Here is a 24,080-nt window from a genome sequence, read left to right on the forward strand (position 1 = left end):
GCAGCTGATCACATACATGTTCAAACATCACACATTAAATAATATTTTTATTATTAATAATATAAAAAATAATAAAAATACTTACCAGTCCTGTGCTAATCACTGAATTAAAAAAGGGCTGGGAAACAGTAAGAATCAATGTCAGAGGTAAGGAGTGTGTTCTAGTGGTGGAAACAGTTATAAAACATTTATAATAAATACAGTGTAAAGTCAGGAACATACCACACACACACACACACACACACACACAGGATTATTATTATAAGATCATAACAGGAAAAAAACCTGTGATAAAGCTAAAGGTTTTAAATACATCATTACTCAGCATCTGTTCCTGGAGAACTTTAACATTTCAGTAGAGCTCATATAGTAGGTTTGCTTTTACATCAAAAAGATTCTCTATTAACATTTGACTCAGTCCTGTAGACCTGCATTGGGATTCAACAGAACATGTACTATAATGATGATGAATTCTTCAGAGTTCCCGTGTATCTTTAGACACTTTGCAGCCTGTTGCAGTAAAGCACTTGTTCCTGTTTCTGTCATTCAATCCACATCATTTAATTATTTTTTTTTTTATATGAAGTAATGGGGTCAAGACCTTTTCACAGTACTGTAGGTATATAAAAAGAGCACTTAAACAGTTTAGGACAGGTTTTAAACAAATTTAACACAGTTCATATGTGAACAGCTATGAGGGTTTATATTTAACTCATATAAAGACCATATAGACATTTTCTTTAAAATTACAATAGGTGAAGAATCAGGCTAGCTCTGTTGATCTGACAGTCACAGGGAGACCAGGTTAAAAGGTGCTTCAAACACTTTATGAGTATTAGTGTACGTTACGATAAAACTCACCACAGTCTTTGATATGTTGTTTAGGGGTAAATCAATAGATGTATTCTGTGTGTGAGAGAGAGAGAGAGAGAGAGAGAGAAAGAGAGCGTCAGTTTCCTCAGCTTGTGTTCTGCATATTTTACGTCACCAGGATAATTGGATTTTTCTTTGACGTGATTGCTTCTTAATGGAAGTTAGCACTTATCAGAAACACTAAAGTGCATTTGCGGTTTGTGGAGAAATCCCCAGAAGAGTGTGGATAAGATTCTATACATTCCAGACTTAGTGAATAATTAAAATAATCATCATAATGCTGTATCTTATGATGTCATCTCGGGTTTGTTTAATTGTAGATAGAGTGGAAATATTTGTTATGAGATGGTTGCAGCAGCAATGGAGGAATAAGACTGATTTTATTTTACTAAAAAATCACTGTTAAGTGTGGTAATATTAACACCTTTTTTATTTGTTATCACACATGAGCGTCTCTGTGGAACTGTAGAATGCGTTCCTGTTGGTTACTCACCACTTAAAGCTATTGCCATGGCTCAGTGCTATTCTACTGAATTGCTACACATTTACATTGGCATCGTAATAACTAATAGAATGATTGATGATAACTTACTTCACATGATGATTTTGCACAAGCACAGTAAGAGTGGAATATAAAATAAAAAACACACGGAATTGAACACAAACGTGCCATCTGACTGGCGCTGGTGATAATATTTATTTTAAATAAATACAATATTAATAATAAATGTTATTTCAGTATATAAATATTAATTCAGTTCTACTGGTGCATCCACAGGCTTTCACAAAACTTGTTTTTAAACAGCTCTCCTTGTTCTTTATGTAAAATTCTCCTAATTCTATTAGAACAAGGTTATAATTTACTGTATGGATCATAAAATACAATTTAAAACACTTTATACACAATGTTTAAACACTTACACCAGACGGATATTTTTGGCTGAAAAAAGGGTCCATTTTTGTAAAAAGTGTAAAAATGTTCCAAGTGAATAAAACAAATAAAGCGAACAAAATCCAGCTGCTCTGGCTTCAGCTCCTCTTCATGCAGCAGCCTTGAGGATTCTTTATGGTTATATAGGACATGAGTTTAAACCACGCCCCATAAATTCACATCAACAGCTAAACCTCAATAAGACATCTATGAAACATCTACACTGTCCCAGATCATGAGAAATAAATGAAAAAAAAAAAATCACTGTGGGTAATAAAACTTGACAACTAATAATAATAATATTAATAAAAGAAGGCATAGCTTTAAAAAATTTTTTATTTTCATTATTCACATTATTTATCAGTTAAAGGCTAATTATTTCACAAAAAAAATTAAATGCATTATTAGAAATATATTCCACATTTATTATATTATTTACAAAATATTTTTTTTTCTTAATTGTTAGTATCATGGGTTCCCACCTCCAGGGTCGATTCAAATCTCATCTCCAAACTCTTTTTGTGGAGTGTGTATGTTCTTGGTAGTGCTTCGCTGGTTTCCTCCAGGTTCTCCAGTTTCCTTCCACAGTACAAAACATGTGCTGTACACATGCTAATTAGTGTTTCTAAAATATGTTTGCGTGTGTGTGTGTACTGTATGATTGTTCCCAATGATGAGGTGGCATCACATCTAGGATGTACCCTGTTTTGTACCATGAGTTCCCCAGGTTCTTGCAACCCTGCAGCTGTGTGAAAGTAATATATATTTTTAATATATTGAAAAATACATAAGGACTTTTTATATATTAAGAAATATATTTAAATATATATCTTAATGCATGTAATTTTATATTAAACAACAAACTTCATAATATATAAAATTTTATTAAATATGTCTATTTCTTTAAAAAAAAAATACAATATGCTTATGCAATATGCATATACAAGACCTTAAAGAGAATAAAGCCAGATATAAATGAAATGCATGAAACACAAATGAGAAATATTATAGTTTTATTGAACATATCAACAATTCTCAATTAACAGTATACAGTGATGAGCCACAGCAAACACGACCTGAGACCAGTCAGTGTCCATATTGACCTCAGCCCACCACAACATTAAAACCAGCAGGTTAATAATACTAAAAATATTAGTCTACTATTACTACTAATTTGTAAATCAAGCCAATGCATAAAAATGAATATATAAATGAAATAAATTTAAATGTGCAAAATACAATATACAGTTTTGATTGTGTAATAAATTTACAATTAACACAATATAACAGAAATCAGCAAAATCTGTCAAATAAAGACACTAAATGATACTGATACAAAATGTCACGCAACCTGACAAAGATATAAAGTGTCACACAAAGTCCACAGCATGGTGACAATCTTCCAGTTAAAAGAATCAGTCAAAAAGGAGATAAAGAATTTTAAAGGAAAAATTGGTTGCTTGCTATATGTAAGGGCGACAGGAACAGCTTGGTGGCTGGAAAAGTTTTTTTTTTTCTCACCAGCTACATCAGTCTTCTCTTGTGGTGGATGTCCAACAAGTTTGTCCAAAAGCTCGTCCAAAAGCTCCTGGAGTTGCTTAGTATCTAATGGAACAAAAAAATTTATTAAATGTATGCGCATGGTTTCTGCGCATGCACAAGTGCAGTTGCTCTCCGGGTTTTTGTGTGTTTTACTTGTGTTTAATACTTCTCCGCTTTTATCTATTTATAACTTTATTTTTTCCTAAGTCATTACGGTCTGCCCTTTCAAAGCATGTGTTTTGAAAGTGTTATCCTTATTACTTATGCAGCAATATTTATGTTTTCGGCGTTCAGCGCGCAGCAGCACGGAGCCAGTTCCTTTGTTTAGGGAACAGCTGATCGCACTGAAGCCAGACGGCATCGGAGACCCAGTTGTGTTTCAGTCTCTAAACATCCCTGATAAGATACGGAGGAGGACACCAAGAGGACGCAGAGGTGGAAGAAATTGGCGTAGGGGATGCAAAGAAGAGGTGAGACGTAAAGAGCAGAAGGAGATGATAAAGTATAAGCTGCATCTCCCGTCTCTTATCATGGGCAACGTGAGATCTCTGGACAATAAGATAAGCGAGTTGACTGCTTTGTTAAGGACTGAAAACATCTTTCGCGAGTGCAGTCTGATGTGTTTTACAGAGACTTGGTTACATAGTAATGTGCCTAACTCTAATATTACACTGGACGGCTTCAGCGGAAGCGACAGGATAGAGAGTGAGAGCAGTAAGAGGAAAGGAGGGGGGCTGGCTGTTTACATCAACAATATGTGGTGTAACCCCAGTCATGTGACTGAGCTTGTTTGTAGTCCAGATATTGAACCGTTGGCTGTCGGACTTTGCTTATATTATTTACCCAGAAAATTCTCTCATGTTATAATAACTGCCGTATACATTCCTCCGTCCGCAAATGCCGCTGCAGCATGTGACGTCATCCACTCGGTCACTGCCAAACTCCAGACCCGGCACCCAGATTCCTTTCTTCTGATCTCCGGTGATTTCAACCACGCATCCCTAACGTGACTCTCTCCACTTTCACTCAGTATGTGGACTGACAAACCAAGGGGGATGCTAATATTAAAAGTGCTTACAGTGCTTCGGCCCTGCCCCCTCTGGGGTAGTCAGATCACAACCTAGTTCATCTCCAGCCAATATACAAACCCCTGGTCCAGAAGCAGCTTGCTACAGTGAGGAATGTGAGAAAGTGGTCAGACAAACTGGGAAGTTCTCTGTGAACCACAAAGAGGAGATTGATGGTATGACAGACTGCATTACAAAGTACATAAACTTCTGTGTGGACACCTGTGTACCTATAAGAAATATTCGCTAATAATTCGACATTAAAGCTTTCTTAAATGAGAAAAAAGGGGCTTTTAGGTCTGGTGATAAGGAAGCGGCGAGGAAGGCTCAAAGAATTTTGGCTGCCAAAATCAGGGAAAGAGTCTTACTGCAAAAAAATGGAACAAAGGCTGAAGAACAAAAACATGAGAGAGGTGGAGAGGCATGAGGAGCATTACTGGCTACAAGACAAGTGGCCAAGCTATTGAGGGCGATATGGAACGTGCTAACGATCTCAACACCTTCTTTAAAAGATTTGATGTCTCTCTGTCTCACACCACCCTCAACTTCAGCTTTAATACAGGCTTAACTGCTCCCCCCATCCACCCACACACAGAAAACGGCCTCTACTTCTTCTGCAATCCCATCAATCAACATCTCAGATGACCAGGTAAAACGTGGTCTGAGCAGACTCCGCCCCACAAAAGCTGCAGGTCCGGACAATATCAACCCAAGAGTCATGAAATCCTGTGCTCCTTAACTGTGTGGGGTCTTATGGCACCTCTTTAGCCCAAGTCTGTCTCTACAGAAAGTCCCTGCCCTGTGGAAAACATCCTGCATTGTTTCTGTCCCCAAGATACCATGGCCCTCTGCCCAGAACAACTAGAGGCCCGTCGCTCTAACATTACATATTATGAAGGTGTTTGAGAGACTTATCCTGGATACACTTCGTCCCCAGGTGAAGTCTTCTCTTGACCCTCTTTTGTTTGCATATCAGTCACTCCTGGGAGTAAATGACGCCATTATATACCTGCGCCACCGTACCTACTCCCACCTTGACAAACCTGGGACCAGTGTGAGGATTATGTTCCTTGACTTCTCCAGTGCTTTCAACACCTGCAGTACTGAGGGAGAAACTAAGGATCATGGAAATTGACACTTCCTTGGTCTCCTGCCATCTCCAGTATGTTTGTTTACAAAACTGTGTGTCTGTGTTCAACTTTAGGAAAGGTGGAACTCCTGTGACTCCTATATCTGTCCAGGGAGAGACAGTGGACATCGTCTCTGAGTACAAATACCTGGGAGTGCATCTGGATAACAAACTGGACTGGTCAGTTAACACAATGGCCCTCTACAAGAAAGGACCGAGCAGGTTGTACTTCCTGAGAAGGCTCAGATCTTTCAACATCTGTAATACCATTCTTCGGATGTTTTACGAATCTGTTGTGGCGAGTGTTGTCTTTTAAGCTGTGGTCTGTAGGGGCTGTAACATAAAAGCGACAGACAGAAACAGACTGGACAATGTCATTAAAAGTGCCGGATCTGTCCTGGGTTTGGATCTGGACTCTGTTGATGTCATGGCAAGGAGGAGGATCCTGTCCAAAATACGCACAATCGAACAATCCTTCTCACCCGCTATCCAGAGTTCTCACTGACCAGAGGAGCAACTTCAGCCAGAGACTAACTATGACCAAGTGTTCTACAGAGCGCCACAGGAGATATTTTCTCTGTATGGCAATAAAATTATATAACTTTTCTCTGTGGCGTTTTCACTATGGGACAGATACTGTCAGCAGTTCCTGGTTAATAATATTTTATGACACTTTTGTTCACACAACTCAAGTTCTAAGTACAATATCTGTTTATAATACACTTGTGCAATACTTCTTTTTATTTACACTACAGTTCTAGTGCAATATGCAACTTAATTGTGTGCAATAGTTAATTTTTACTATTTTTCTTCTATTTATTGTTATTTTTCTTAACATTTAATTTTTTCCTGTCTAATATATTTTTTCCTAATCTAATTTTTCCTTTCTTCCCGGTATATTATACAGAGCAACTGTATAACCAAGACAAAGCAATTTCCCTCTGGGATTAATAAAGTTCTTTGAATCTTGAATGAAAAAGATTTAAGATTTACTTAAACACCATTGAGCTACTCCATTCCCAACTGTCTGAAGGTTGAGAGGTGGGCTTGAGCTCATAAGCTGGTGTTGACCTGACCGATGATATGGTGCCGATGGTGACTCTGGAACATTTTCCTGCAGTTTCTTTGTTTAGATTCGTCTCGGGTTAGTTTGCTGTAACCATGTTCCCTGAAAAGGTGGGAACGAGATACTGCGTGAAAACACTATGGGGATATCTTTTTATGTTGCCCATTGTGAAGCATGTGTGTACCAAACACGCCAAATTTTGGCTTATATAACCTCGGTCAGGTGACGTCATCTGATTAGACACACCTGCAGGTTAAAAATAGAAGTGAGCTGGCAACATTCCTTAGATTGATTGTCTGAACGGACGTCCGGTCACGTGGGCAGTGCGGCATTGGGACGCAGCATCTCGTTCCTGCCTTTTCAGGGAACAGGGTTACAGCAAAGTAACCCGAGACGTTTCCTTTTAAAGGCTACATTCGATGCTGCGTGAAAACGCTATGGGAACGAGAGTACCAACGTCGCCGCACTGCGAGTGTCTGGACCCCGCATTGTGTAGTGTGTTTGCACAAGGCTGAGAGGTCTCAGAACTATGTCTGGGAAGCTGACTCGAGGACTTGTGAGCCTGGAGTGACAGGAACATCCAGACTATAAAATCCAACAAATGTGTGCGGAGAGGACCAGCCCGCCGCGTCACACACTTGTTGCAGGGGAATACCTCTTGGTTGAATGAGCCCTGATTCCTAGAGGCGAAGTAAGCCCACGAGCCTCATAGGAGAAAGCAATAGCATCTCTCACCCAGTGTGACAAGGTCTGTGTAGTGGCGGCCGCCCCCCGGTTGCGGCCTCCATAGCATATAAATAGCTGCTCTGATTTACGCCACTGGCTGGTGCGGTGGACGTAAATCCGACGAGCACATACTGGACACAATAGGTGAAGTTTCTCCTGCTCCTAAGCTGTAAAAGGCGGAGGACAGAAGTCTTCAAGAACAACACGGCACATGTTTGAAAATTAAACTTTCAGAAGATAGTTCGGGTAAGGATGCAGAATGGCTTTGACTAGCCTAGGAGCAAAGTCCAGGCAGGATGGGGAAACTGACAAGGTGCGCAGATCCCCAATCTTCTTGAGAGAGTTAATGGCCATAGGAAAAACCATCTTAAGAGTCAGAAGCCTGTCAGGCGCTGACTCTAGCGGTTCGAAAGGAGTGTCAATTAGACCTTTGTAAAGTTTTTCTAAAGTTACGTAGTAGGAGAGGCGAGTTGCTCGGTCTGTCCGCTGTGCTTCGGTAAGCTTCTCTGGCGCCAGGAGAGACTCAGTCAAACACACACACACACGTTGTCTGTCAGAAAGGTCTCTGTTTATTAACAGCAAAAGATGGGGTTTATATATGTTAGACCAAACACCTGTGCCATAGACATATGTTACTACAAAGAACATGAACCATTGTAAATGTCCTGGTGAGATCCTGAAGAATCAAAGGAAAGGAAGATAGAAAGGTGTCCGTCCAGGGACAGATCACAAGATGTTGGCTCGAGTTAGGGGGAGGGGGGGAAGGAGACAGAGGGGGAGAGAGAGAGAGGGGGAGAGAGACATGAAGAGAGAATGGGAAGGTGAGCGTGGGAGCGTTCACACCTTAAAGAGCAGATGCAAGAGGAGACAGGAAGATAGCAACAGGAAAGATTTAACACGTTAATATCAGATCTATGAGGAAGAGAGCAAGAGAGTAGAAATTACTCCTTTATATATAAAATAATTCTAACAACCTTCGACCACGATAGATAAATCCCATGAAGGGGTCGTGGCTCTAGTGGGTGGCCTCAACCATTTAGCTCCACGAATAAAACGGGCAACTAAAGGGTGTTTTCCCACAGTAACCCCCTCGATTGGAACGTGGCAAGCTGAAATAGTGGCCACGTACGTCCTGAGGGTACTAGGGCACAAGCCCGAGGACAACTTATCTTGCAGGAACTTCAGCACTTAAACCATTCGGCAGTGGACTGGGTCTACCTGCTTCATCATGCACCAATTTTCGAAAACATTCATTTGAGGGCATAAGCTTACCTAGTGGAGGGAGCTCTAGCGGCTAGAATAGTGTCAATAACGCTGGCTGGGAGACCAGCTTGACTTAGTTGGTCCCGTTCAGGGGCCAAACGTAAAGGTTTCAAAGCTCGGGTCGGGGATGAAATATTATCCCCTGTGTCTGAGACAGAAGATCCCTCCTCACTGGAATCATCCAAGGTGAGCCATCGAGGACAGATATTAGATCCGAGAACCATACTCTGGCCGGCCAATGGGACGCTTTTAGTTAGAGGTGCAAACTGTGTTGACGGACCCTCGCCAGGACTCCCGGGAGCAGAGGTATTGGAGGAAACGCATAAAGGCGTAAATTGGGCCACGTATGAGCCATCGCATCCAGACCCAGGGGAGCTGGATGAGTCAGAGAGTAGTAGAGGGGACATTGTGCTGTCTCTTGGGAGGCAAAGAGGTCCACCTCTGCTGTGAAGAATCTTTCCCAAATTTGGCTGACTACGTCGGGGTGAAGTTATCATTCCCTGTGTGTCACAGCTTGTCTAGACAAAATCTGCTCCCACATTCATGTGCCCTGGAATGTAAATCACCCTTAGGGACAGGAACTTGTCCTGTGCGCAGAGCAGAACCTGATGCGCTAGCTCGTTCAAGCGGCGCGAGTGCAGTCCGCCCTGGCGATTTATATGGGAAACTACCAATGTGTTGTCCACCCGCACTAGAACATGATAGCCTCTCAGCTGCTGGAGGAAGTGCTGTAGGGCCAAAAATAGAGCCATCATTTCGAGTTAACTGATGTACCATGCAAGAAGATGACCTCTCCAGCGCCCTGACCTAGAGTGGACCCAAGGTGAGAAACCAGGGTCTAAACCACATAGAAAGGGTGCGATGTCCTTCAAGCATAACCCTTATTCGCCTTCGAGGATTGGCCCTTGTATGGAATTGTATGAAAACCTGACTCTTAGCCACAACTGAAAAGCTCTCATGTGCAGAAGGCCCAAAAGGCATCACTGTGGATGCAGCTGCCATGAGGCCTAAACATTTTTAAAAGTGATAAACAGTCACTTCCTGGTCTAGTCTGATTTCCTTGAGGGCGCTGAGGATGGATTCGACATGAGCGAGAGACAATTGTGGGGGGCATGCTCTTATAGGAAAGAGCGTTAAGTGCCGCTCCCTGGGGCACCCCCACAGTCCTGGGCACGTAGGCTTTCAGGACTTAGTCTTTAAAAAGAAGACAGTGCGGCGATCTGATCTTTTGGAGGCGGCCTGTGAGGGGCGACAAGCTGTACCCCTGTCCTTACGGGGGGGGTGGAGGCTGTGCCTCTCGCCGGAGGCCTCGACTCTTGAGCACGGCATGGGAGAAATTTCCCAAAAGCCTGTTTGTACAGCTTAGCTTCTCGGAACTTAGTGGTGACGGAATTCATAGCGTCGCCAAATAGGCCGGAAAGTGAGACAGGGGCATCAAGGAGGAATGTTCGATCCTTGTCCCTGATGCCTGTCAGATTCAACCACAGGTGCCTTTCAGCGGTCACCAAGCAGGCCATGGAACAGCCGATTGCACGGGCTGTCTGTTTAGTCGCACGCAGGGATAAATCAGTAGCCCGGCGTAATTCATTGAATGCTTCATGATTCAGTGTGCCGCTCGTGCTCAAATCTTTCAGCAGATCAGCCTGATACGCCTGCAAAACCGCCATGGTATGCAAGGAAGTGCCGGCCTGACCTGCTGCTTGGAATGCTTTCCCTACCAGGGTAGAAGAAGTTCTACACGGCTTGGAGGGAAGTGTTGGTTCCTTTAATGAGGATGATGTTCCAGGAGAGAGATAGCCTGCAAGCGTCTCTTCTATTTGGGGCATCACTACATAACCTCGAGCTTTTGCATCAACGATGTTCAAATAAAATGTCGATGGTACAAAAATACAGGAAGACAAAGGATTCCTTCAAGAACAAGATAACTCGTTGTGGAGGTCATAAAAAAATGGGAGAGAGCGGCGTTTTGGCTCCATCTCCTGGCCACCCGACAGAAATCTGTCATCTAATTTAGATTGTTTTGGGTGAGCCTGCTTCTGTGGCCAGTGAATATGCAGTAGTTCGACTGCGCGCGTTATGACTTCGAGCAATTCCTCGTATTCTCCATCATCTTTAGACGATAGTTCTAAGGAAGCAACTTCCATTTCCACAGAAGCAGGAGAACAAGTCTCTTCAACACACTCGCGAGAAGCACCGGAGTGCGCTAGTGAAGTGGAAGGAGAGACTTTGGGATCGTTAGAGAGGGGCGAGAGAAAGGAGGGACTTCGTCTCTTGTGCCTTGGCCAGATCTGCTTGTGATCCCCATGAGTGCAGCATGGCTCGTGGTTCCCTAAGAAAGCGAGGCGCGGGCGAAGCAGCTTCATAGGGAGAAGATCACAGTGCTCACACTCTCCATTAAGCCCTTCGAGAGCGTGCTTCTTACCCAGACATTGGAAGCAGAAGGTATGCATATCGCTCTCCGAAAGGAAATTTTCACAAGGAGGGGGACATCTAACTCTTAACTCCGCCATATTATCTGGTGAGTTTTATAAGCTTTAATTCTGCTTGTTTTATATTATAGTTATGCTTTGCTGACACACACGCGCACAATGGCGGTGAAGAAAAAGATCTGAGAAATGTTGCCGGCTCACTCCTATTTATAATCTGCAGGTGTGTCTAATTAGATGACGTCACCTGACCAAGGTTATATAAGCCAAAATTTGGCGTGTTTGGTACACACATGCTTCACAACCGGCAACATGAAAAGATATTCCCATAGCATTTTCACGCAGCATCGAGTGTAGCCTTTGAAAGGGAACTTGGTCTCCTGAGGCATGCTTCTGAAAAGAACCCAGTTGAAGTAAAGTGCATATAATTACCAAAATAACCTTTCCACAAACAGACATATTGGTGTTTATTTATAAAATATAATTAACTGATGTCCCTAAAGTTACATGTTCTGGTAACTACTGTTAAACACTGAACAATCTGTAATAAAACTCCAGGTTTTCAAAAAATGATCATGCAGTAACATTAACTTACTATTTAAAAAAAAAAGAAAAAGTAAAAAATAACTTGATATGTCAAACCACACTGTTTAACTTAGCACCAGCCTGATAATAATACTTTTAATAACCAGTTGACTAATTTTTACAATTGAAAAGCAAACAAAAAACAAAACAACAACTTTAAACCTCACTAGTGTTAGTTACCTAGACATGCTAATGTACTAGAATTTTAATTCTTCTACCAATTTAAGAACAAATGTAAGCTGTGTATTTTTCAGCTAAAATATACTACATGTGTCATGAGCGGGGTGTTGTGGCAGGTGTTGAACGCCGTGGGCGGAAGGAACAGGCATAGAGGCAGAGGGGTGGTGTAACCAAAAAAAAGAGTCTTTTAATAACAAATAAGCACAAAGTATAAATAAAGATACAAACAAAGGAACAAACAAACTTAAACCATACTTAGCTTTGTGCTAACAGGGGCTCTCTGGCAAGACACAGACAGGGGAACAAACACACGTCCTGTGACGAGACACAGGCAGGAGGAAACACAAAACACGTCCTGTGGCGAGACACAGGCAGGGGGTTACACGAAACACGTCCTGTGGCGAGACACAGGCAGGAGGAGACACAAAACACGTCCTGTGGCGAGACACAGGCAGGGGGTTACACAAAACACGTCCTGTGGCGAGACACAGGCAGGGGGACAAACGTAACAAGACACAAACGAGGCGTGGAGCTGAAACTGGACATTAGAGAGGACGGGAGACACTAGAGAGGACGGGAGACACTAGAGAGGACGGGAGACACGTAAAGACGAGACGAGAGACCAAGAGAGGGACAGGACAAGGGCTAAAGACATGGCAATCAGCTAGGCATGGCTTTTAGCTAAACATGGTTAAGCATTGCTTAACCATGGCAGTTAGCTACACATACACCTAGCTAAGCATGTCTTTAGCCCCAACATGCACTAAGCTATACTTACCTAATAGCTTAAACACACTAGGGAATAGGGGCACAGAAACACAGACAAAGACTACCCAGTGGCTAGGCGAGGCAGCCCTCCAAGGCTAAGCGAGGCAGCACTCACAAGCTAGTCGTTACTCCAAAGCCCGGAGGGACCGCACTCTAAACCTAGGCACACTGGGACGCTAGGGGGAGAGGAAACACAGACAAGGGATACCCAGTGGCTAGGCTAGGGGACCCTCAAAGGCTAGGCTAGGGGACCATCAAAGGCTAGGCTAGGGGACCATCATAGGCTAGGCTAGGGGACCATCATAGGCTAGGCTAGGGGACCATCATAGGCTAGGCTAGGGGACCATCAAAGGCTAGGCTAGGGGACCAGCAAAGGCTAGGCTAGGGGACCAGCAAAGGCTAGGCTCAGGACACATCAAAGGCTAGGCTCAGGACACATCAAAGGCTAGGCTGAGGACACATCAAAGGCTAGGCTCAGGACACATCAAAGGCTAGGCTCAGGACACATCAAAGGCTAGGCTGAGGACACATCAAAGGCTAGGCTAGGGGACACCTAAAGGCTAGGCTCACTGGGCAACTCGGGGGAGAGGAAACACAGGATAGCTAGAGAAACAGAGGGGCTATGGCTAGAAGCATGCTAGTACTGTCACTGTACTATAAACTCAACATAGCATTTAGCTAATCATGCTCCTAGCCACACATACACCTAACTGCTTACCTGCTCTAGCTAACCACAAGAACACAGGAGGACAGGACTGAATCAGCTCCACTAACACAGACACACAAAACATACACAGAGACATTGCCAATAAGAGAGCCCAAGTCAACACAACTAAAATCAAAGTACAAATTAAACAAATAACAAAAACAAACCAAAATGCCCACATAACAGACAGTGGTATTCCCAAAAATGCTCGACCCAGTTTCCCAGTCTAAACAGCTATTTATAGATTAATTGATGGCTACCTCGGTTCAGGTGTGCACTGCATCACCTGACCGAGGTGCCTGCTGGGAAACTGAGTCGGCCAACAAAAACTACAAAATAAAAACAGTGACCTCTAGTGGAGGACCCTTACAGTACCCCCCCCCTTAAACCGCTCCTCCGGAGCGCTATTGGTGGTCCCAAGGCACTTCCCTGGTGTCCCTTCACCCGACCCCGACGGGCTAGTTCCCGTAGTCAACTGTGTGGCGGAGGCAGCACCGGATCGCTGTTGTGGGCCGGGCGGAGGGGGCAGCACTGTATTGCTCTGAGAAGTAGAGCCCCTGAAGACAGTGCTGTGTTGTCCCCCAATCCGGGCGGCCGATGCAGTACTGGCTTTTCCTCCGCCGTGCCGCGGTGGGTGCCCGACATCGAAGCCGGGTGCTGGACGCTGTGCTGGGGTGTCGCTCCGAAGACGGTAAGCCTTGAATAAGGGCTACTGGACGAAGGTGGGGGGCCTCCACATGAGGCCTGCTGGTGTTGCTGGGACCTCCTCGAGGCGCTCGGCGGCTGCTGCTGCTGGGACCTCCTCGAGGCGCTCGGCGGCTGCTGCTGCTGGGACCTCCTCGAGGCGCTCGGCGGCTGCTGCTGCTGGGACCTCCTCGAGGCGCTCGGCGGCTGCTGCTGCTGGGACCTCCTCGAGGCGCTCGGCGGCTGCTGCTGCTGGGACCTCCTCGAGGCGCTCGGCGGCTGCTGCTGCTGGGACCTCCTCGAGGCGCTCGGCGGCTGCTGCTGCTGGGACCTCCTCGAGGCGCTCGGCGGCTGCTGCTGCTGGGACCTCCTCGAGGCGCTCGGCGGCTGCTGCTGCTGCTGCTGGGACCTCCTCGAGGCGCTCGGCGGCTGCTGCTGCTGCTGCTGGGACCTCCTCGAGGCGCTCGGCGGCTGCTGCTGCTGCTGGGACCTCCTCGAGGCGCGAAGGGTGCTGCTGCTGCTGCTGGGACCTCCTCGAGAGGCGCGAAGGGTGCTGCAGCGGTGGCCTCCTCGTGAGGCGCGAAGGGTGCTGCAGCGGTGGCCTCCTCGTGAGGCGCGAAGGGTGCTGCAGCGGTGGCCTCCCCGTGAGGCGCGAAGGGTGCTGCAGCGGTGGCCTCCCCGTGAGGCGCGAAGGGTGCTGCAGCGGTGGCCTCCCCGTGAGGCGCGAAGGGTGCTGCAGCGGTGGCCTCCCCGTGAGGCGCGAAGGGTGCTGCAGCGGTGGCCTCCACGTGAGGCTGCCGCTTTAAAGTCCCAGCCCCCTCTGCTATGCCTTGGTTGGTCGAGCATTCTGTCATGAGCGGGGTGTTGTGGCAGGTGTTGAACGCCGTGGGCGGAAGGAACAGGCATAGAGGTAGAGGGGTGGTGTAACCAAAAAAAAGAGTCTTTTAATAACAAATAAGCACAAAGTATAAATAAAGATACAAACAAAGGAACAAACAAACTTAAACCATACTTAGCTTTGTGCTAACAGGGGCTCTCTGGCAAGACACAGACAGGGGAACAAACACACGTCCTGTGACGAGACACAGGCAGGAGGAAACACAAAACACGTCCTGTGGCGAGACACAGGCAGGGGGTTACACGAAACACGTCCTGTGGCGAGACACAGGCAGGAGGAGACACAAAACACGTCCTGTGGCGAGACACAGGCAGGGGGTTACACAAAACACGTCCTGTGGCGAGACACAGGCAGGGGGACAAACGTAACAAGACACAAACGAGGCGTGGAGCTGAAACTGGACATTAGAGAGGACGGGAGACACTAGAGAGGACGGGAGACACTAGAGAGGACGGGAGACACTAGAGAGGACGGGAGACACTAGAGAGGACGGGAGACACGTAAAGACGAGACGAGAGACCAAGAGAGGGACAGGACAAGGGCTAAAGACATGGCAATCAGCTAGGCATGGCTTTTAGCTAAACATGGTTAAGCATTGCTTAACCATGGCAGTTAGCTACACATACACCTAGCTAAGCATGTCTTTAGCCCCAACATGCACTAAGCTATACTTACCTAATAGCTTAAACACACTAGGGAATAGGGGCACAGAAACACAGACAAAGACTACCCAGTGGCTAGGCGAGGCAGCCCTCCAAGGCTAAGCGAGGCAGCACTCACAAGCTAGTCGTTACTCCAAAGCCCGGAGGGACCGCACTCTAAACCTAGGCACACTGGGACGCTAGGGGGAGAGGAAACACAGACAAGGGATACCCAGTGGCTAGGCTAGGGGACCCTCAAAGGCTAGGCTAGGGGACCATCATAGGCTAGGCTAGGGGACCATCATAGGCTAGGCTAGGGGACCAGCAAAGGCTAGGCTAGGGGACCAGCAAAGGCTAGGCTCAGGACACATCAAAGGCTAGGCTCAGGACACATCAAAGGCTAGGCTCAGGACACATCAAAGGCTAGGCTCAGGACACATCAAAGGCTAGGCTGAGGACACATCAAAGGCTAGGCTGAGGACACATCAAAGGCTAGGCTGAGGACACATCAAAGGCTAGGCTGAGGACACATCAAAGGCTAGGCTGAGGACACATCAAAGGCTAGGCTGAGGACACATCAAAGGCTAGGCTAGGGGACACCTAAAGGCTAGGCTCACTGGGCAACTCGGGGGAGAGGAAACACAGGATAGCTAGAGAAACAGAGGGGCTATGGCTAGAAGCATGCTAGTACTGTCACTGTACTATAAACTCAACATAGCATTTAGCTAATCATGCTCCTAGCCACACATACACCTAACTGCTTACCTGCTCTAGCTAACCACAAGAACACAGGAGGACAGGACTGAATCAGCTCCACTAACACAGACACACAAAACATACACAGAGACATTGCCAATAAGAGAGCCCAAGTCAACACAACTAAAATCAAAGTACAAATTAAACAAATAACAAAAACAAACCAAAATGCCCACATAACAGACAGTGGTATTCCCAAAAATGCTCGACCCAGTTTCCCAGTCTAAACAGCTATTTATAGATTAATTGATGGCTACCTCGGTTCAGGTGTGCACTGCATCACCTGACCGAGGTGCCTGCTGGGAAACTGAGTCGGCCAACAAAAACTACAAAATAAAAACAGTGACCTCTAGTGGAGGACCCTTACACATGTATTTTGATCATTTGTTTATTATTTTTTTTTAACATTCTAATGCTATTAAACATTCTGACTTCTTGTCAATAATTACTACGGGTTGTTTAACAAAGTAAAACCCACCTTCACCGTCCGCATTGTCTTCTTCGTTTGATCTGCGGCAGGTAAAGTAGGTGGTGCGCTGGATGAATAATACTTGGTAAAGTGGTTTTTGCTGACGTGACAACGAGGCCTGGCGATAAAATGCACATTTCTCTAACACACACTGGACAATTAAACATTTGCAGGTTTAGAGCATGTGTGGGAGAAATTGTGGGAAACATGAGAAAATATTGAACACTCACTCACCTTCTACTGTATACCGCTGTATCCTGTATTCAAGGTCGCGGGGGGCCTGGAGCCTATTCCAGGAGGCTTAGGGCACGAGGCAGGGTACACCCTGGACATGATGCCAATCCATCGCAGGGCACACACATACACACACACTCACTCATACACTATGGGCAATTTGGGAACGGCAATTAGCCTAACCTGCATATCTTTGGAAGGAAAACTGGAGAACCCTGAGGAAACCCACCTAGCACGGGGAGAACATGCAAACTTTATGCACACAGAGACAGGAATCGAGCCTGGCCGGGAATCGAACCCAGACCCTGGAGGTGCAAGGTGATAGTGCTAACCACTACACCACCATGCCACCAAATGTTGAACATTTAATCATAAATGTAAAATCTGTATGTTGTATTTTAGTTCTTTACTGGTAATGACAATTGTACAGAAAGTAAAGGTTGTTTGCCATTTGCCAGTTTAATTTTACTTTTGCAATTCTGCAAAATCACCTGAGAGAAGGGGAGCTGTAAAGCCGAGACCTATCGTCTCCCCTGCTGGGTCTTAGTGCCTGCAGTGTTTTTGAGTGTGCGTGTGTTTGTGTCTGTGTAAGGCAGAGAGTTTGTGTGTTTGTTTGGCAACCTGAGAGAAGGGGGCTGTAAACGCGAGCGAGCCCTCCTTCAGCCCCCCCTTCTCTCATGTTGCCAAATAAACACACAAACTCTTCTCTGTCGCGATTGTTTTCAAAGGTGAGGAGCTGTTTAATTTTTTTTTTGTTGTTGTTTTACTTACAGCAGTGATCCTGTTAGTATGCGCTCACCTGAGTGTGACTAGGAATGTTCCTTGCTAATTTTTAAAAACGGTCTATCCGTTAATGTGTGTGTGTGTGTGCGCGTGCACATTTTACACACATACACCCTGCGTGCACAAACGAAAACCCTTATCTGTCGGGATTTATTTTTAATTTTTTTAAGGTAAAGTACAGGTTAATTTGTTTTATTTTTACTTTATATTTTGTATTAATTATTTTTATGTATTAATTTTTTTGGGCTGTAGAACAAATAATTTAAGTTTCCATTATTTCCTATGGGTAAATTAAATTTGGTTTACGAGTGTTTTGGAATACGAGCCCGCTTCCGGAACGAATTAAGCTCGTAATCCGAGGTTCCACTGTATATAGGATTGTGCAATATAGAGTGACATCTTTTTCAACACAACCTAGGCAATATAATGAACTCAATTTTATTTTATTATAACTAAACTTATACACATGACTAAGAATTTTTTTTAAAAAAATTATCATATCGACAAGAAATAGAACAGATTTAGAAAATCATATGTGACCATAATAATAATAACAATAATAACAACAATAATAATAATAGAAGGAAGAAGAATGCATACATTAACTATGCAGTCTAAAATAAAGGGACACAAGATGTAAACCCTTCCTGTTAAACATACATTTATATAAAGAACATAATATATAGTAATATGCGCATTTTGTGAGTTCTACATTTTTTCATTGTCATTCCGGAAGTAGTAAAATGTGCATTTTTTCAAAAGTAATGAGTTTAATTTTACACGACATATCAAAAAACCCAAATGCATTTAAGATTTACAGGTCTAACATTTAAGACAACTGGCCTCTCTGACTTTATCTCCAAAGCATCTAACATGGTTGTCCCTCTGATGAACTCATTCTTTATCCTATCCATCCTTGTGACTCCCAAGGAGAACCTCAACATCTTCAGCTCTGCCACCTCCAACTTTGCCTCTTGTCTTTTCTTTATTGCCACTGTCTCTAAGCTGTAGAGCATCGCTGGTCTCACCACTGTCCTGTACACCTTTCCTTTCATTCTCGCTGATACTCTTTTTTTTTTTTTTTCACACACCTGAAGCTTTTCTCCACCCATTCCAACTTGCCTGTATATGCACAGTATATCCACCCTTATTCTCTGCGTCATATCAACCAACTCTCTTGCCTTCCCTGTCATAGTCCCAACATTCAAAGTCCCTACTATCACTCCTAAACTCTTGCCCTTCCTTTTCTCTCTCTGCGTTTAAACACGCCTTCCTCCTCTCCTGTTTCGACCAACAGTAGCGCAATTTCCCTGGCCTAGGCCTCTTCTGAGACAATGAGCTATACTAAAGAAAATGAGAGCAGCACCTTCCCCAGTGAGATGGACACCGTCCCGCCCTAACAGGCCAGCTTTGCCCTCAAAGGTCTTCCAATTGTCTATGAAGCCTACATTATTTTCAGAGCACCACCTGGACATCCAGCGGTTCAACAACCATAACATGCTGTAAGCTATGTCGCCACGTCCCATTGATGTGGCGACATAGTCTCTTTTCTCAAACAGAAAAGCTATATAATTTAAACGCTAATACCAATGAGTGACCAAATTCAAGAACCAGCAGTATTTGGATTCAGCAATTAAAGCAACAATAAAGTGAAATGTAATATTTGAATATCAAAATATTATTGTCACTGGTCTTCCCACACAACTGCAAATGACCCCCTTTCACCCAATAAATACTGTATAAACCTACTTAAACACAGCCTCATTTCATCTAGTTTTGCATCTCTACCACACTCTCCATATTAGACACACGTGTTCACTTACGCCACCATATCACTACTCACTCACACCAGCATTTCAAAGGTTCCCCCAATTTATTCACAATACTTTTATCCAGCCTTTTTGAAAAATGCTGATATTTTTCACAGGTGGCAAATGCTAGCTTGCTAAAGTTACCAATGAAGGTAAATGCTAGAGTGCTAAAAGTTACCACAGGTTTCATGATGGTCGTGAATCAGACTGTATTTATGTAATGTAATTGTACATTAATATATTCATGTATAAAAACATTAAAAATTAATTAATTTAGCAAAAAGTAAGAATTTTATTGTTACCTGGTGCTAGCTTGCTAAAGTTACACAGGAGTGCCATGATACAGTACTACATACCATCAAGCGATTAATGCATTAGTGATAAAATAATCAAATGATAATACAAGGTGGTATCAAAAAGTTGTGAGACCAGTTTTGTAACACACCAACAGAAGGCAGCACAAAGCTGCATGCAGTCACAGGAAACCCCAACCTTCATAAGTCAGTGTGCCAAAAGACACCATCTTGTGAACATCAGGAGCTGTGCAACTGGTGCTTTTCTGACCATGTACAGTACTACATCTGCTATTTCATCATGGACGGCAATTTAAAACTAAGAGCAAATGTGAAATTCTGGATGAAACCGGGCAAATCTGCAATGAGTCGTTTAGGAGTTTTGAATGGCAAGCACGATGATAGTCAGAGAACAACCCACAGCATTTGCTGCCTTTGTCAGTGTGTTATAAGAATCAGTCCAGGCAATTCTGAGGTATGATTTGAACATGTGCCGTGTTGCTGCTTAATAATGGTAATAATAACTTCTGTTCTATCGGACATATCCAAAAATCTTCTATGTAAGCACAGATATATATTATTTAAGTGTTATTGACCTATGCTGAGTTGCCGGCATGTATCTGCCGCTTGGGTTTTAAGGGTTTTTGCCTATGAGGGAGGGCGTACAGTGAAAGTGACCAGATCTGTAACGCACATTTCTCAAAACTTTTTGATACTACCTTTCAATAATAAAAACATTCTTGAGCTTGTCTGCAGTCCTGTGTTGTTGGTTTTTACCCCATGTTTGAGACGGCCCAAGTGAAGGCACGCTCAGCTTCTTTGTGTTTATTTTGCTTGTGTTTCTTTCTAAGCAGGATGAGTTTAGGGTTCCTCAGTAGGGTGTACACGACAAGCCAACGAGTGCGAACTCGGTCCTTTGCTAGTGGCTCTGGGGGACAAAATGTGTGTATCAATATGTGTTGAGACCTGCCTGGAAACATGTATGCTCATGTTGTGTAGCTACATTTTCATCTTATTTGTTACCAGGGTTTAGGCGGAAGTACTCGCTGTCTTGGAGACCGTCTGAAGTGTGTTTGAGCAGAAGGTGGCAGAAACACACAAGGACTGGATTAGTGTGATAATGGTCCACCATTATCATTCCCAACCATGTACAGTAACCTGAGAAAAAAAATAGCAGAAAAATAATCAAATCTTGCTACATTTGGCATTTATTTATTTATTTTCTATTGTAGCCTGGTTTTACACAGTGTACAGACATTTGAGCAACCAATTTTTTTAGATACATCAGACACTTTTGGAACTCAGTAACCCAGTAATCAATATACAAGATATATCTCGCAAAACTTGCAAGAAACCAACTTCGGCTTGCTGCAGAGGGATAAGGTGGCCCTAAGAACAGCAATGGACAAACAGTCCCGGGTCAACAGAGAGACAAAGTGGGCACATGACCAGAGAATACACAATATTTAATTTTTAGTGGTGACACGCCACATAAAGAATATCATGCAAGTCATTGGCAACCACAGGACAACATCACCAGCCTGTGACATTGATGGCTCCCTTCCAGATGCACTGAACAGCTTCTACGCTTGGTTCGAAGCATTGGGTCTAAAAATAAGGAAAACACCAAACCCCTTCCTCAATTTCTTCCCTTCTTTTTCACTTTGCCCTACCTACCGTCTGTCCTCTATGTCTTTACACGCAGTGGTATAGCCTCGGTGGATTCCTTATCCTCAGTACATTTACTTAAACTATATCAGTACCTTAAAAGCAATGAACTGATTCTGAGGCATGCAGGGAACAAAAACTGACATATGGAGCACAATTGTCCAGTGCCTCAGATATGTTATATGATAAGCCAGAATGCTGTTGGGTTTCTGTGTGTAGAGTATCTTGATTCTGTGCTTAGATGCTTGTGAGCATGGTGATGGGGAGAAAAAAGGATTGTGTGCCTCCTGTTGGGAAATGAATTAATATTTCTTCACGATAATGCTGTAAAGATTCTCAGTCATCCAGGTAAGGTTATTTGTCTTAGGTAAGTTTATTTTTTATATTTCTCCATGATATTTGGTAAGTCCTCCAAGGTCAAAGGATCCTCCCCGATTGAAAGGGCTCTAAACATGAACAATGATGAAGAAGAGAGTTTGAGGGAGGGTTGTTAAAGAGTGGGGGATGGCTGTTACAAAGACAATAGAGAGAGAGATTAGAGAAAGTCATTAAAGTATAACAACCAGAGAGATCAGACAATTACTTATGTGTGGCTTTCTTGAAATGGAAGCATGGCAATTAGGAGACAGGTTGTGCCTAAGATCTCCAAGATATCCAGCTTTTTTGTGGGAAGGATTTCCACTTGAACATAGATGTCTTCTTTTACCCCTCTCTCAAAACATTTTCCTCTCTGTCCAAAATCTGTACTTTATCATTCTCAAACATTTGACTTTTGTCTTTCAGGTGAAGGTATACTGCTGATTCAGTTGCTTAAGCTGATTGAGGTGTTGCTCAAGGATTTATTAATATAGAACTTAGGGCCTCCGTCAGCAGTATATATTTAACTTTTGATAACAGGTCAGAATAGTAAAACAGTTTTGAGGGTAAAACTCCCCTGCTACACTAATGCACCTATCCCAGTGTGTCATAAATGCTTAGATGCGATCAAGCCTGTCTGAGTCATATCTGAAATGCGGGCCTCCCAGGAACTTCACTGACTGTTTCCTTTAATGGAAAAATTGCTTGGTTTGATCATTTAAGCCAATTTGTTATTTTTTAGGACAATGCATAAACTGCACCACTTGCACATTGCAAAAACTTATCTGGGAGTTATTACCAAATCCCTGATATAGTCCAGACCTTGTTTCCACTTGTTGGGGCCATTAAAGACGTTTCTGGGCAGGTTGGGTGTGTTGCTTAAAATAAACTTATTGTATTTTTTTTCTTTTAACAATAAAGAAATGACAACACTGCACTGCTATAAGTCTAAACAGATGTGCAGTGGCAATGTGATACAACCTGAAATGAAAATAATGGATGAGTTTAAGGGGAAAAACTGCAGTCTTACTTTTGTCCAGCTTCTCGAAACCCACTGGCATTATCGTCCTATTGATGCATGACAGCAGCATCAGACCCACAGAGGCGCTTTGAATAACACGCCACAAGCAGCTCATAAAGCCCAAGACCATGTTAATAAAAAAGAAGAAGTAGTTAAAGTTGTGGAAGGCCTTCCTGTGAAAGAAGACAGAGACAGGAGTTAGGGTAAAAGACTGAGTGGTCACTACAGCAGAAACACATTTTATTTTATTGTTCCTATTCTGGACTCATCTATAATAATGAATGTTTGTATTACCTGTTATTGAGTGCTAATGGCTTGCCCTCATCCGTAGGCAAGGTTTTGTCTTGTAGAAAAAAGACATGTCCCAGCATGCGCTGCAGCCCCATCAGCACAAGTAAGATAAAGACATGCTCTCTAATTTTATAGAACACAAAGCTAGAATCAGATCACAGCTCCTTAACCTCCAACATGAAGCTGTAATTGTTTATGCATCTCTGTCTTGCTTTTAAGAACTGTTATTGCTTGAACTGAATTAACTGTATAATCATAATATAAATATTACATTACACTTTTAGTACTGGACACTGATGTAGTACTGGAGATCTAAACAAATGAGCTAAAATGGTGGCCCAGCTTTCAAGCTGTCCATGTGCAGTAGGAGGATTCTGCTCCTCATCCATTTAGAAAATCAGGACTTACATAGTGATGGCAAACCCCTTTAGCCAGTCTAGAAATCCATCTTCCACAATCGGTGATATAACCAGATACATAAACATCAGGCCGAGAATAAACATCACACTGTGCAAGATAACGTAACCTGCAAATATTGCGTTCATTTACTGACAGTCATACTCTGAACAGTCACACGATTGTGCTTGTTATTATAAGCAAACATAAAAAAATATTAATATTAACATAACAAACATAAACTCACCCCAGATTGTGAAGGCGACCTGATAGGCGGGATACTTCAAAAGTCCAATCTGGAGGAGGTGAGCATGATTGTGAGAATGACTGTGATGAAATTTGAGCAGTTAAAATAACAATGTAAAAACAAAAAGTAAACAGTTATATTTTTATGCAAATTTTGTTTTTAATTCTAGACAATTTTCTTTAAGGATATTTTCTCTATAATTTAACCACCTGCTGATTCCCACCTACTGACAGCTATGAACAGGAAGGGTGAAGGGTAAAGGATAACAC

General features: G+C 43.5%; 2 protein-coding genes across 3 annotated transcripts in view; both read right to left on the reverse strand.

The window, feature by feature from the left end:
- LOC128508207 (stimulated by retinoic acid gene 6 protein-like) overlaps positions 1-16,734 on the reverse strand; it is a 65,550-nt gene extending 48,816 nt beyond the window's left edge. The window contains exon 1 of the mRNA XM_053479430.1: positions 16,720-16,734. Coding sequence (XP_053335405.1) covers positions 16,720-16,734 — 15 coding nt within the window. The remainder of the gene's footprint in view (positions 1-16,719) is intronic.
- Positions 16,664-24,080, reverse strand: part of LOC128508541 (stimulated by retinoic acid gene 6 protein-like) — a 33,410-nt gene continuing 25,993 nt past the window's right edge. Inside the window, exons 15-20 of one of the 2 annotated variants that reach the window (XM_053479889.1) lie at positions 23,812-23,860; positions 23,577-23,694; positions 23,172-23,291; positions 22,887-23,050; positions 20,855-20,989; positions 16,664-20,759 (exon numbers count right to left, since the gene is read on the reverse strand). In XM_053479889.1, the coding sequence (XP_053335864.1) occupies positions 20,605-20,759; positions 20,855-20,989; positions 22,887-23,050; positions 23,172-23,291; positions 23,577-23,694; positions 23,812-23,860 (741 nt within the window). In that variant the 3' untranslated portion in view covers positions 16,664-20,604. The remainder of the gene's footprint in view (positions 20,760-20,854; positions 20,990-22,886; positions 23,051-23,171; positions 23,292-23,576; positions 23,695-23,811; positions 23,861-24,080) is intronic. The other variant, XM_053479890.1, reaches the window with a different exon arrangement.

The sequence above is a fragment of the Clarias gariepinus genome, chromosome 20 (genome assembly GCF_024256425.1).
Source record: "Clarias gariepinus isolate MV-2021 ecotype Netherlands chromosome 20, CGAR_prim_01v2, whole genome shotgun sequence".
Classification (NCBI taxonomy): domain Eukaryota; kingdom Metazoa; phylum Chordata; class Actinopteri; order Siluriformes; family Clariidae; genus Clarias; species Clarias gariepinus.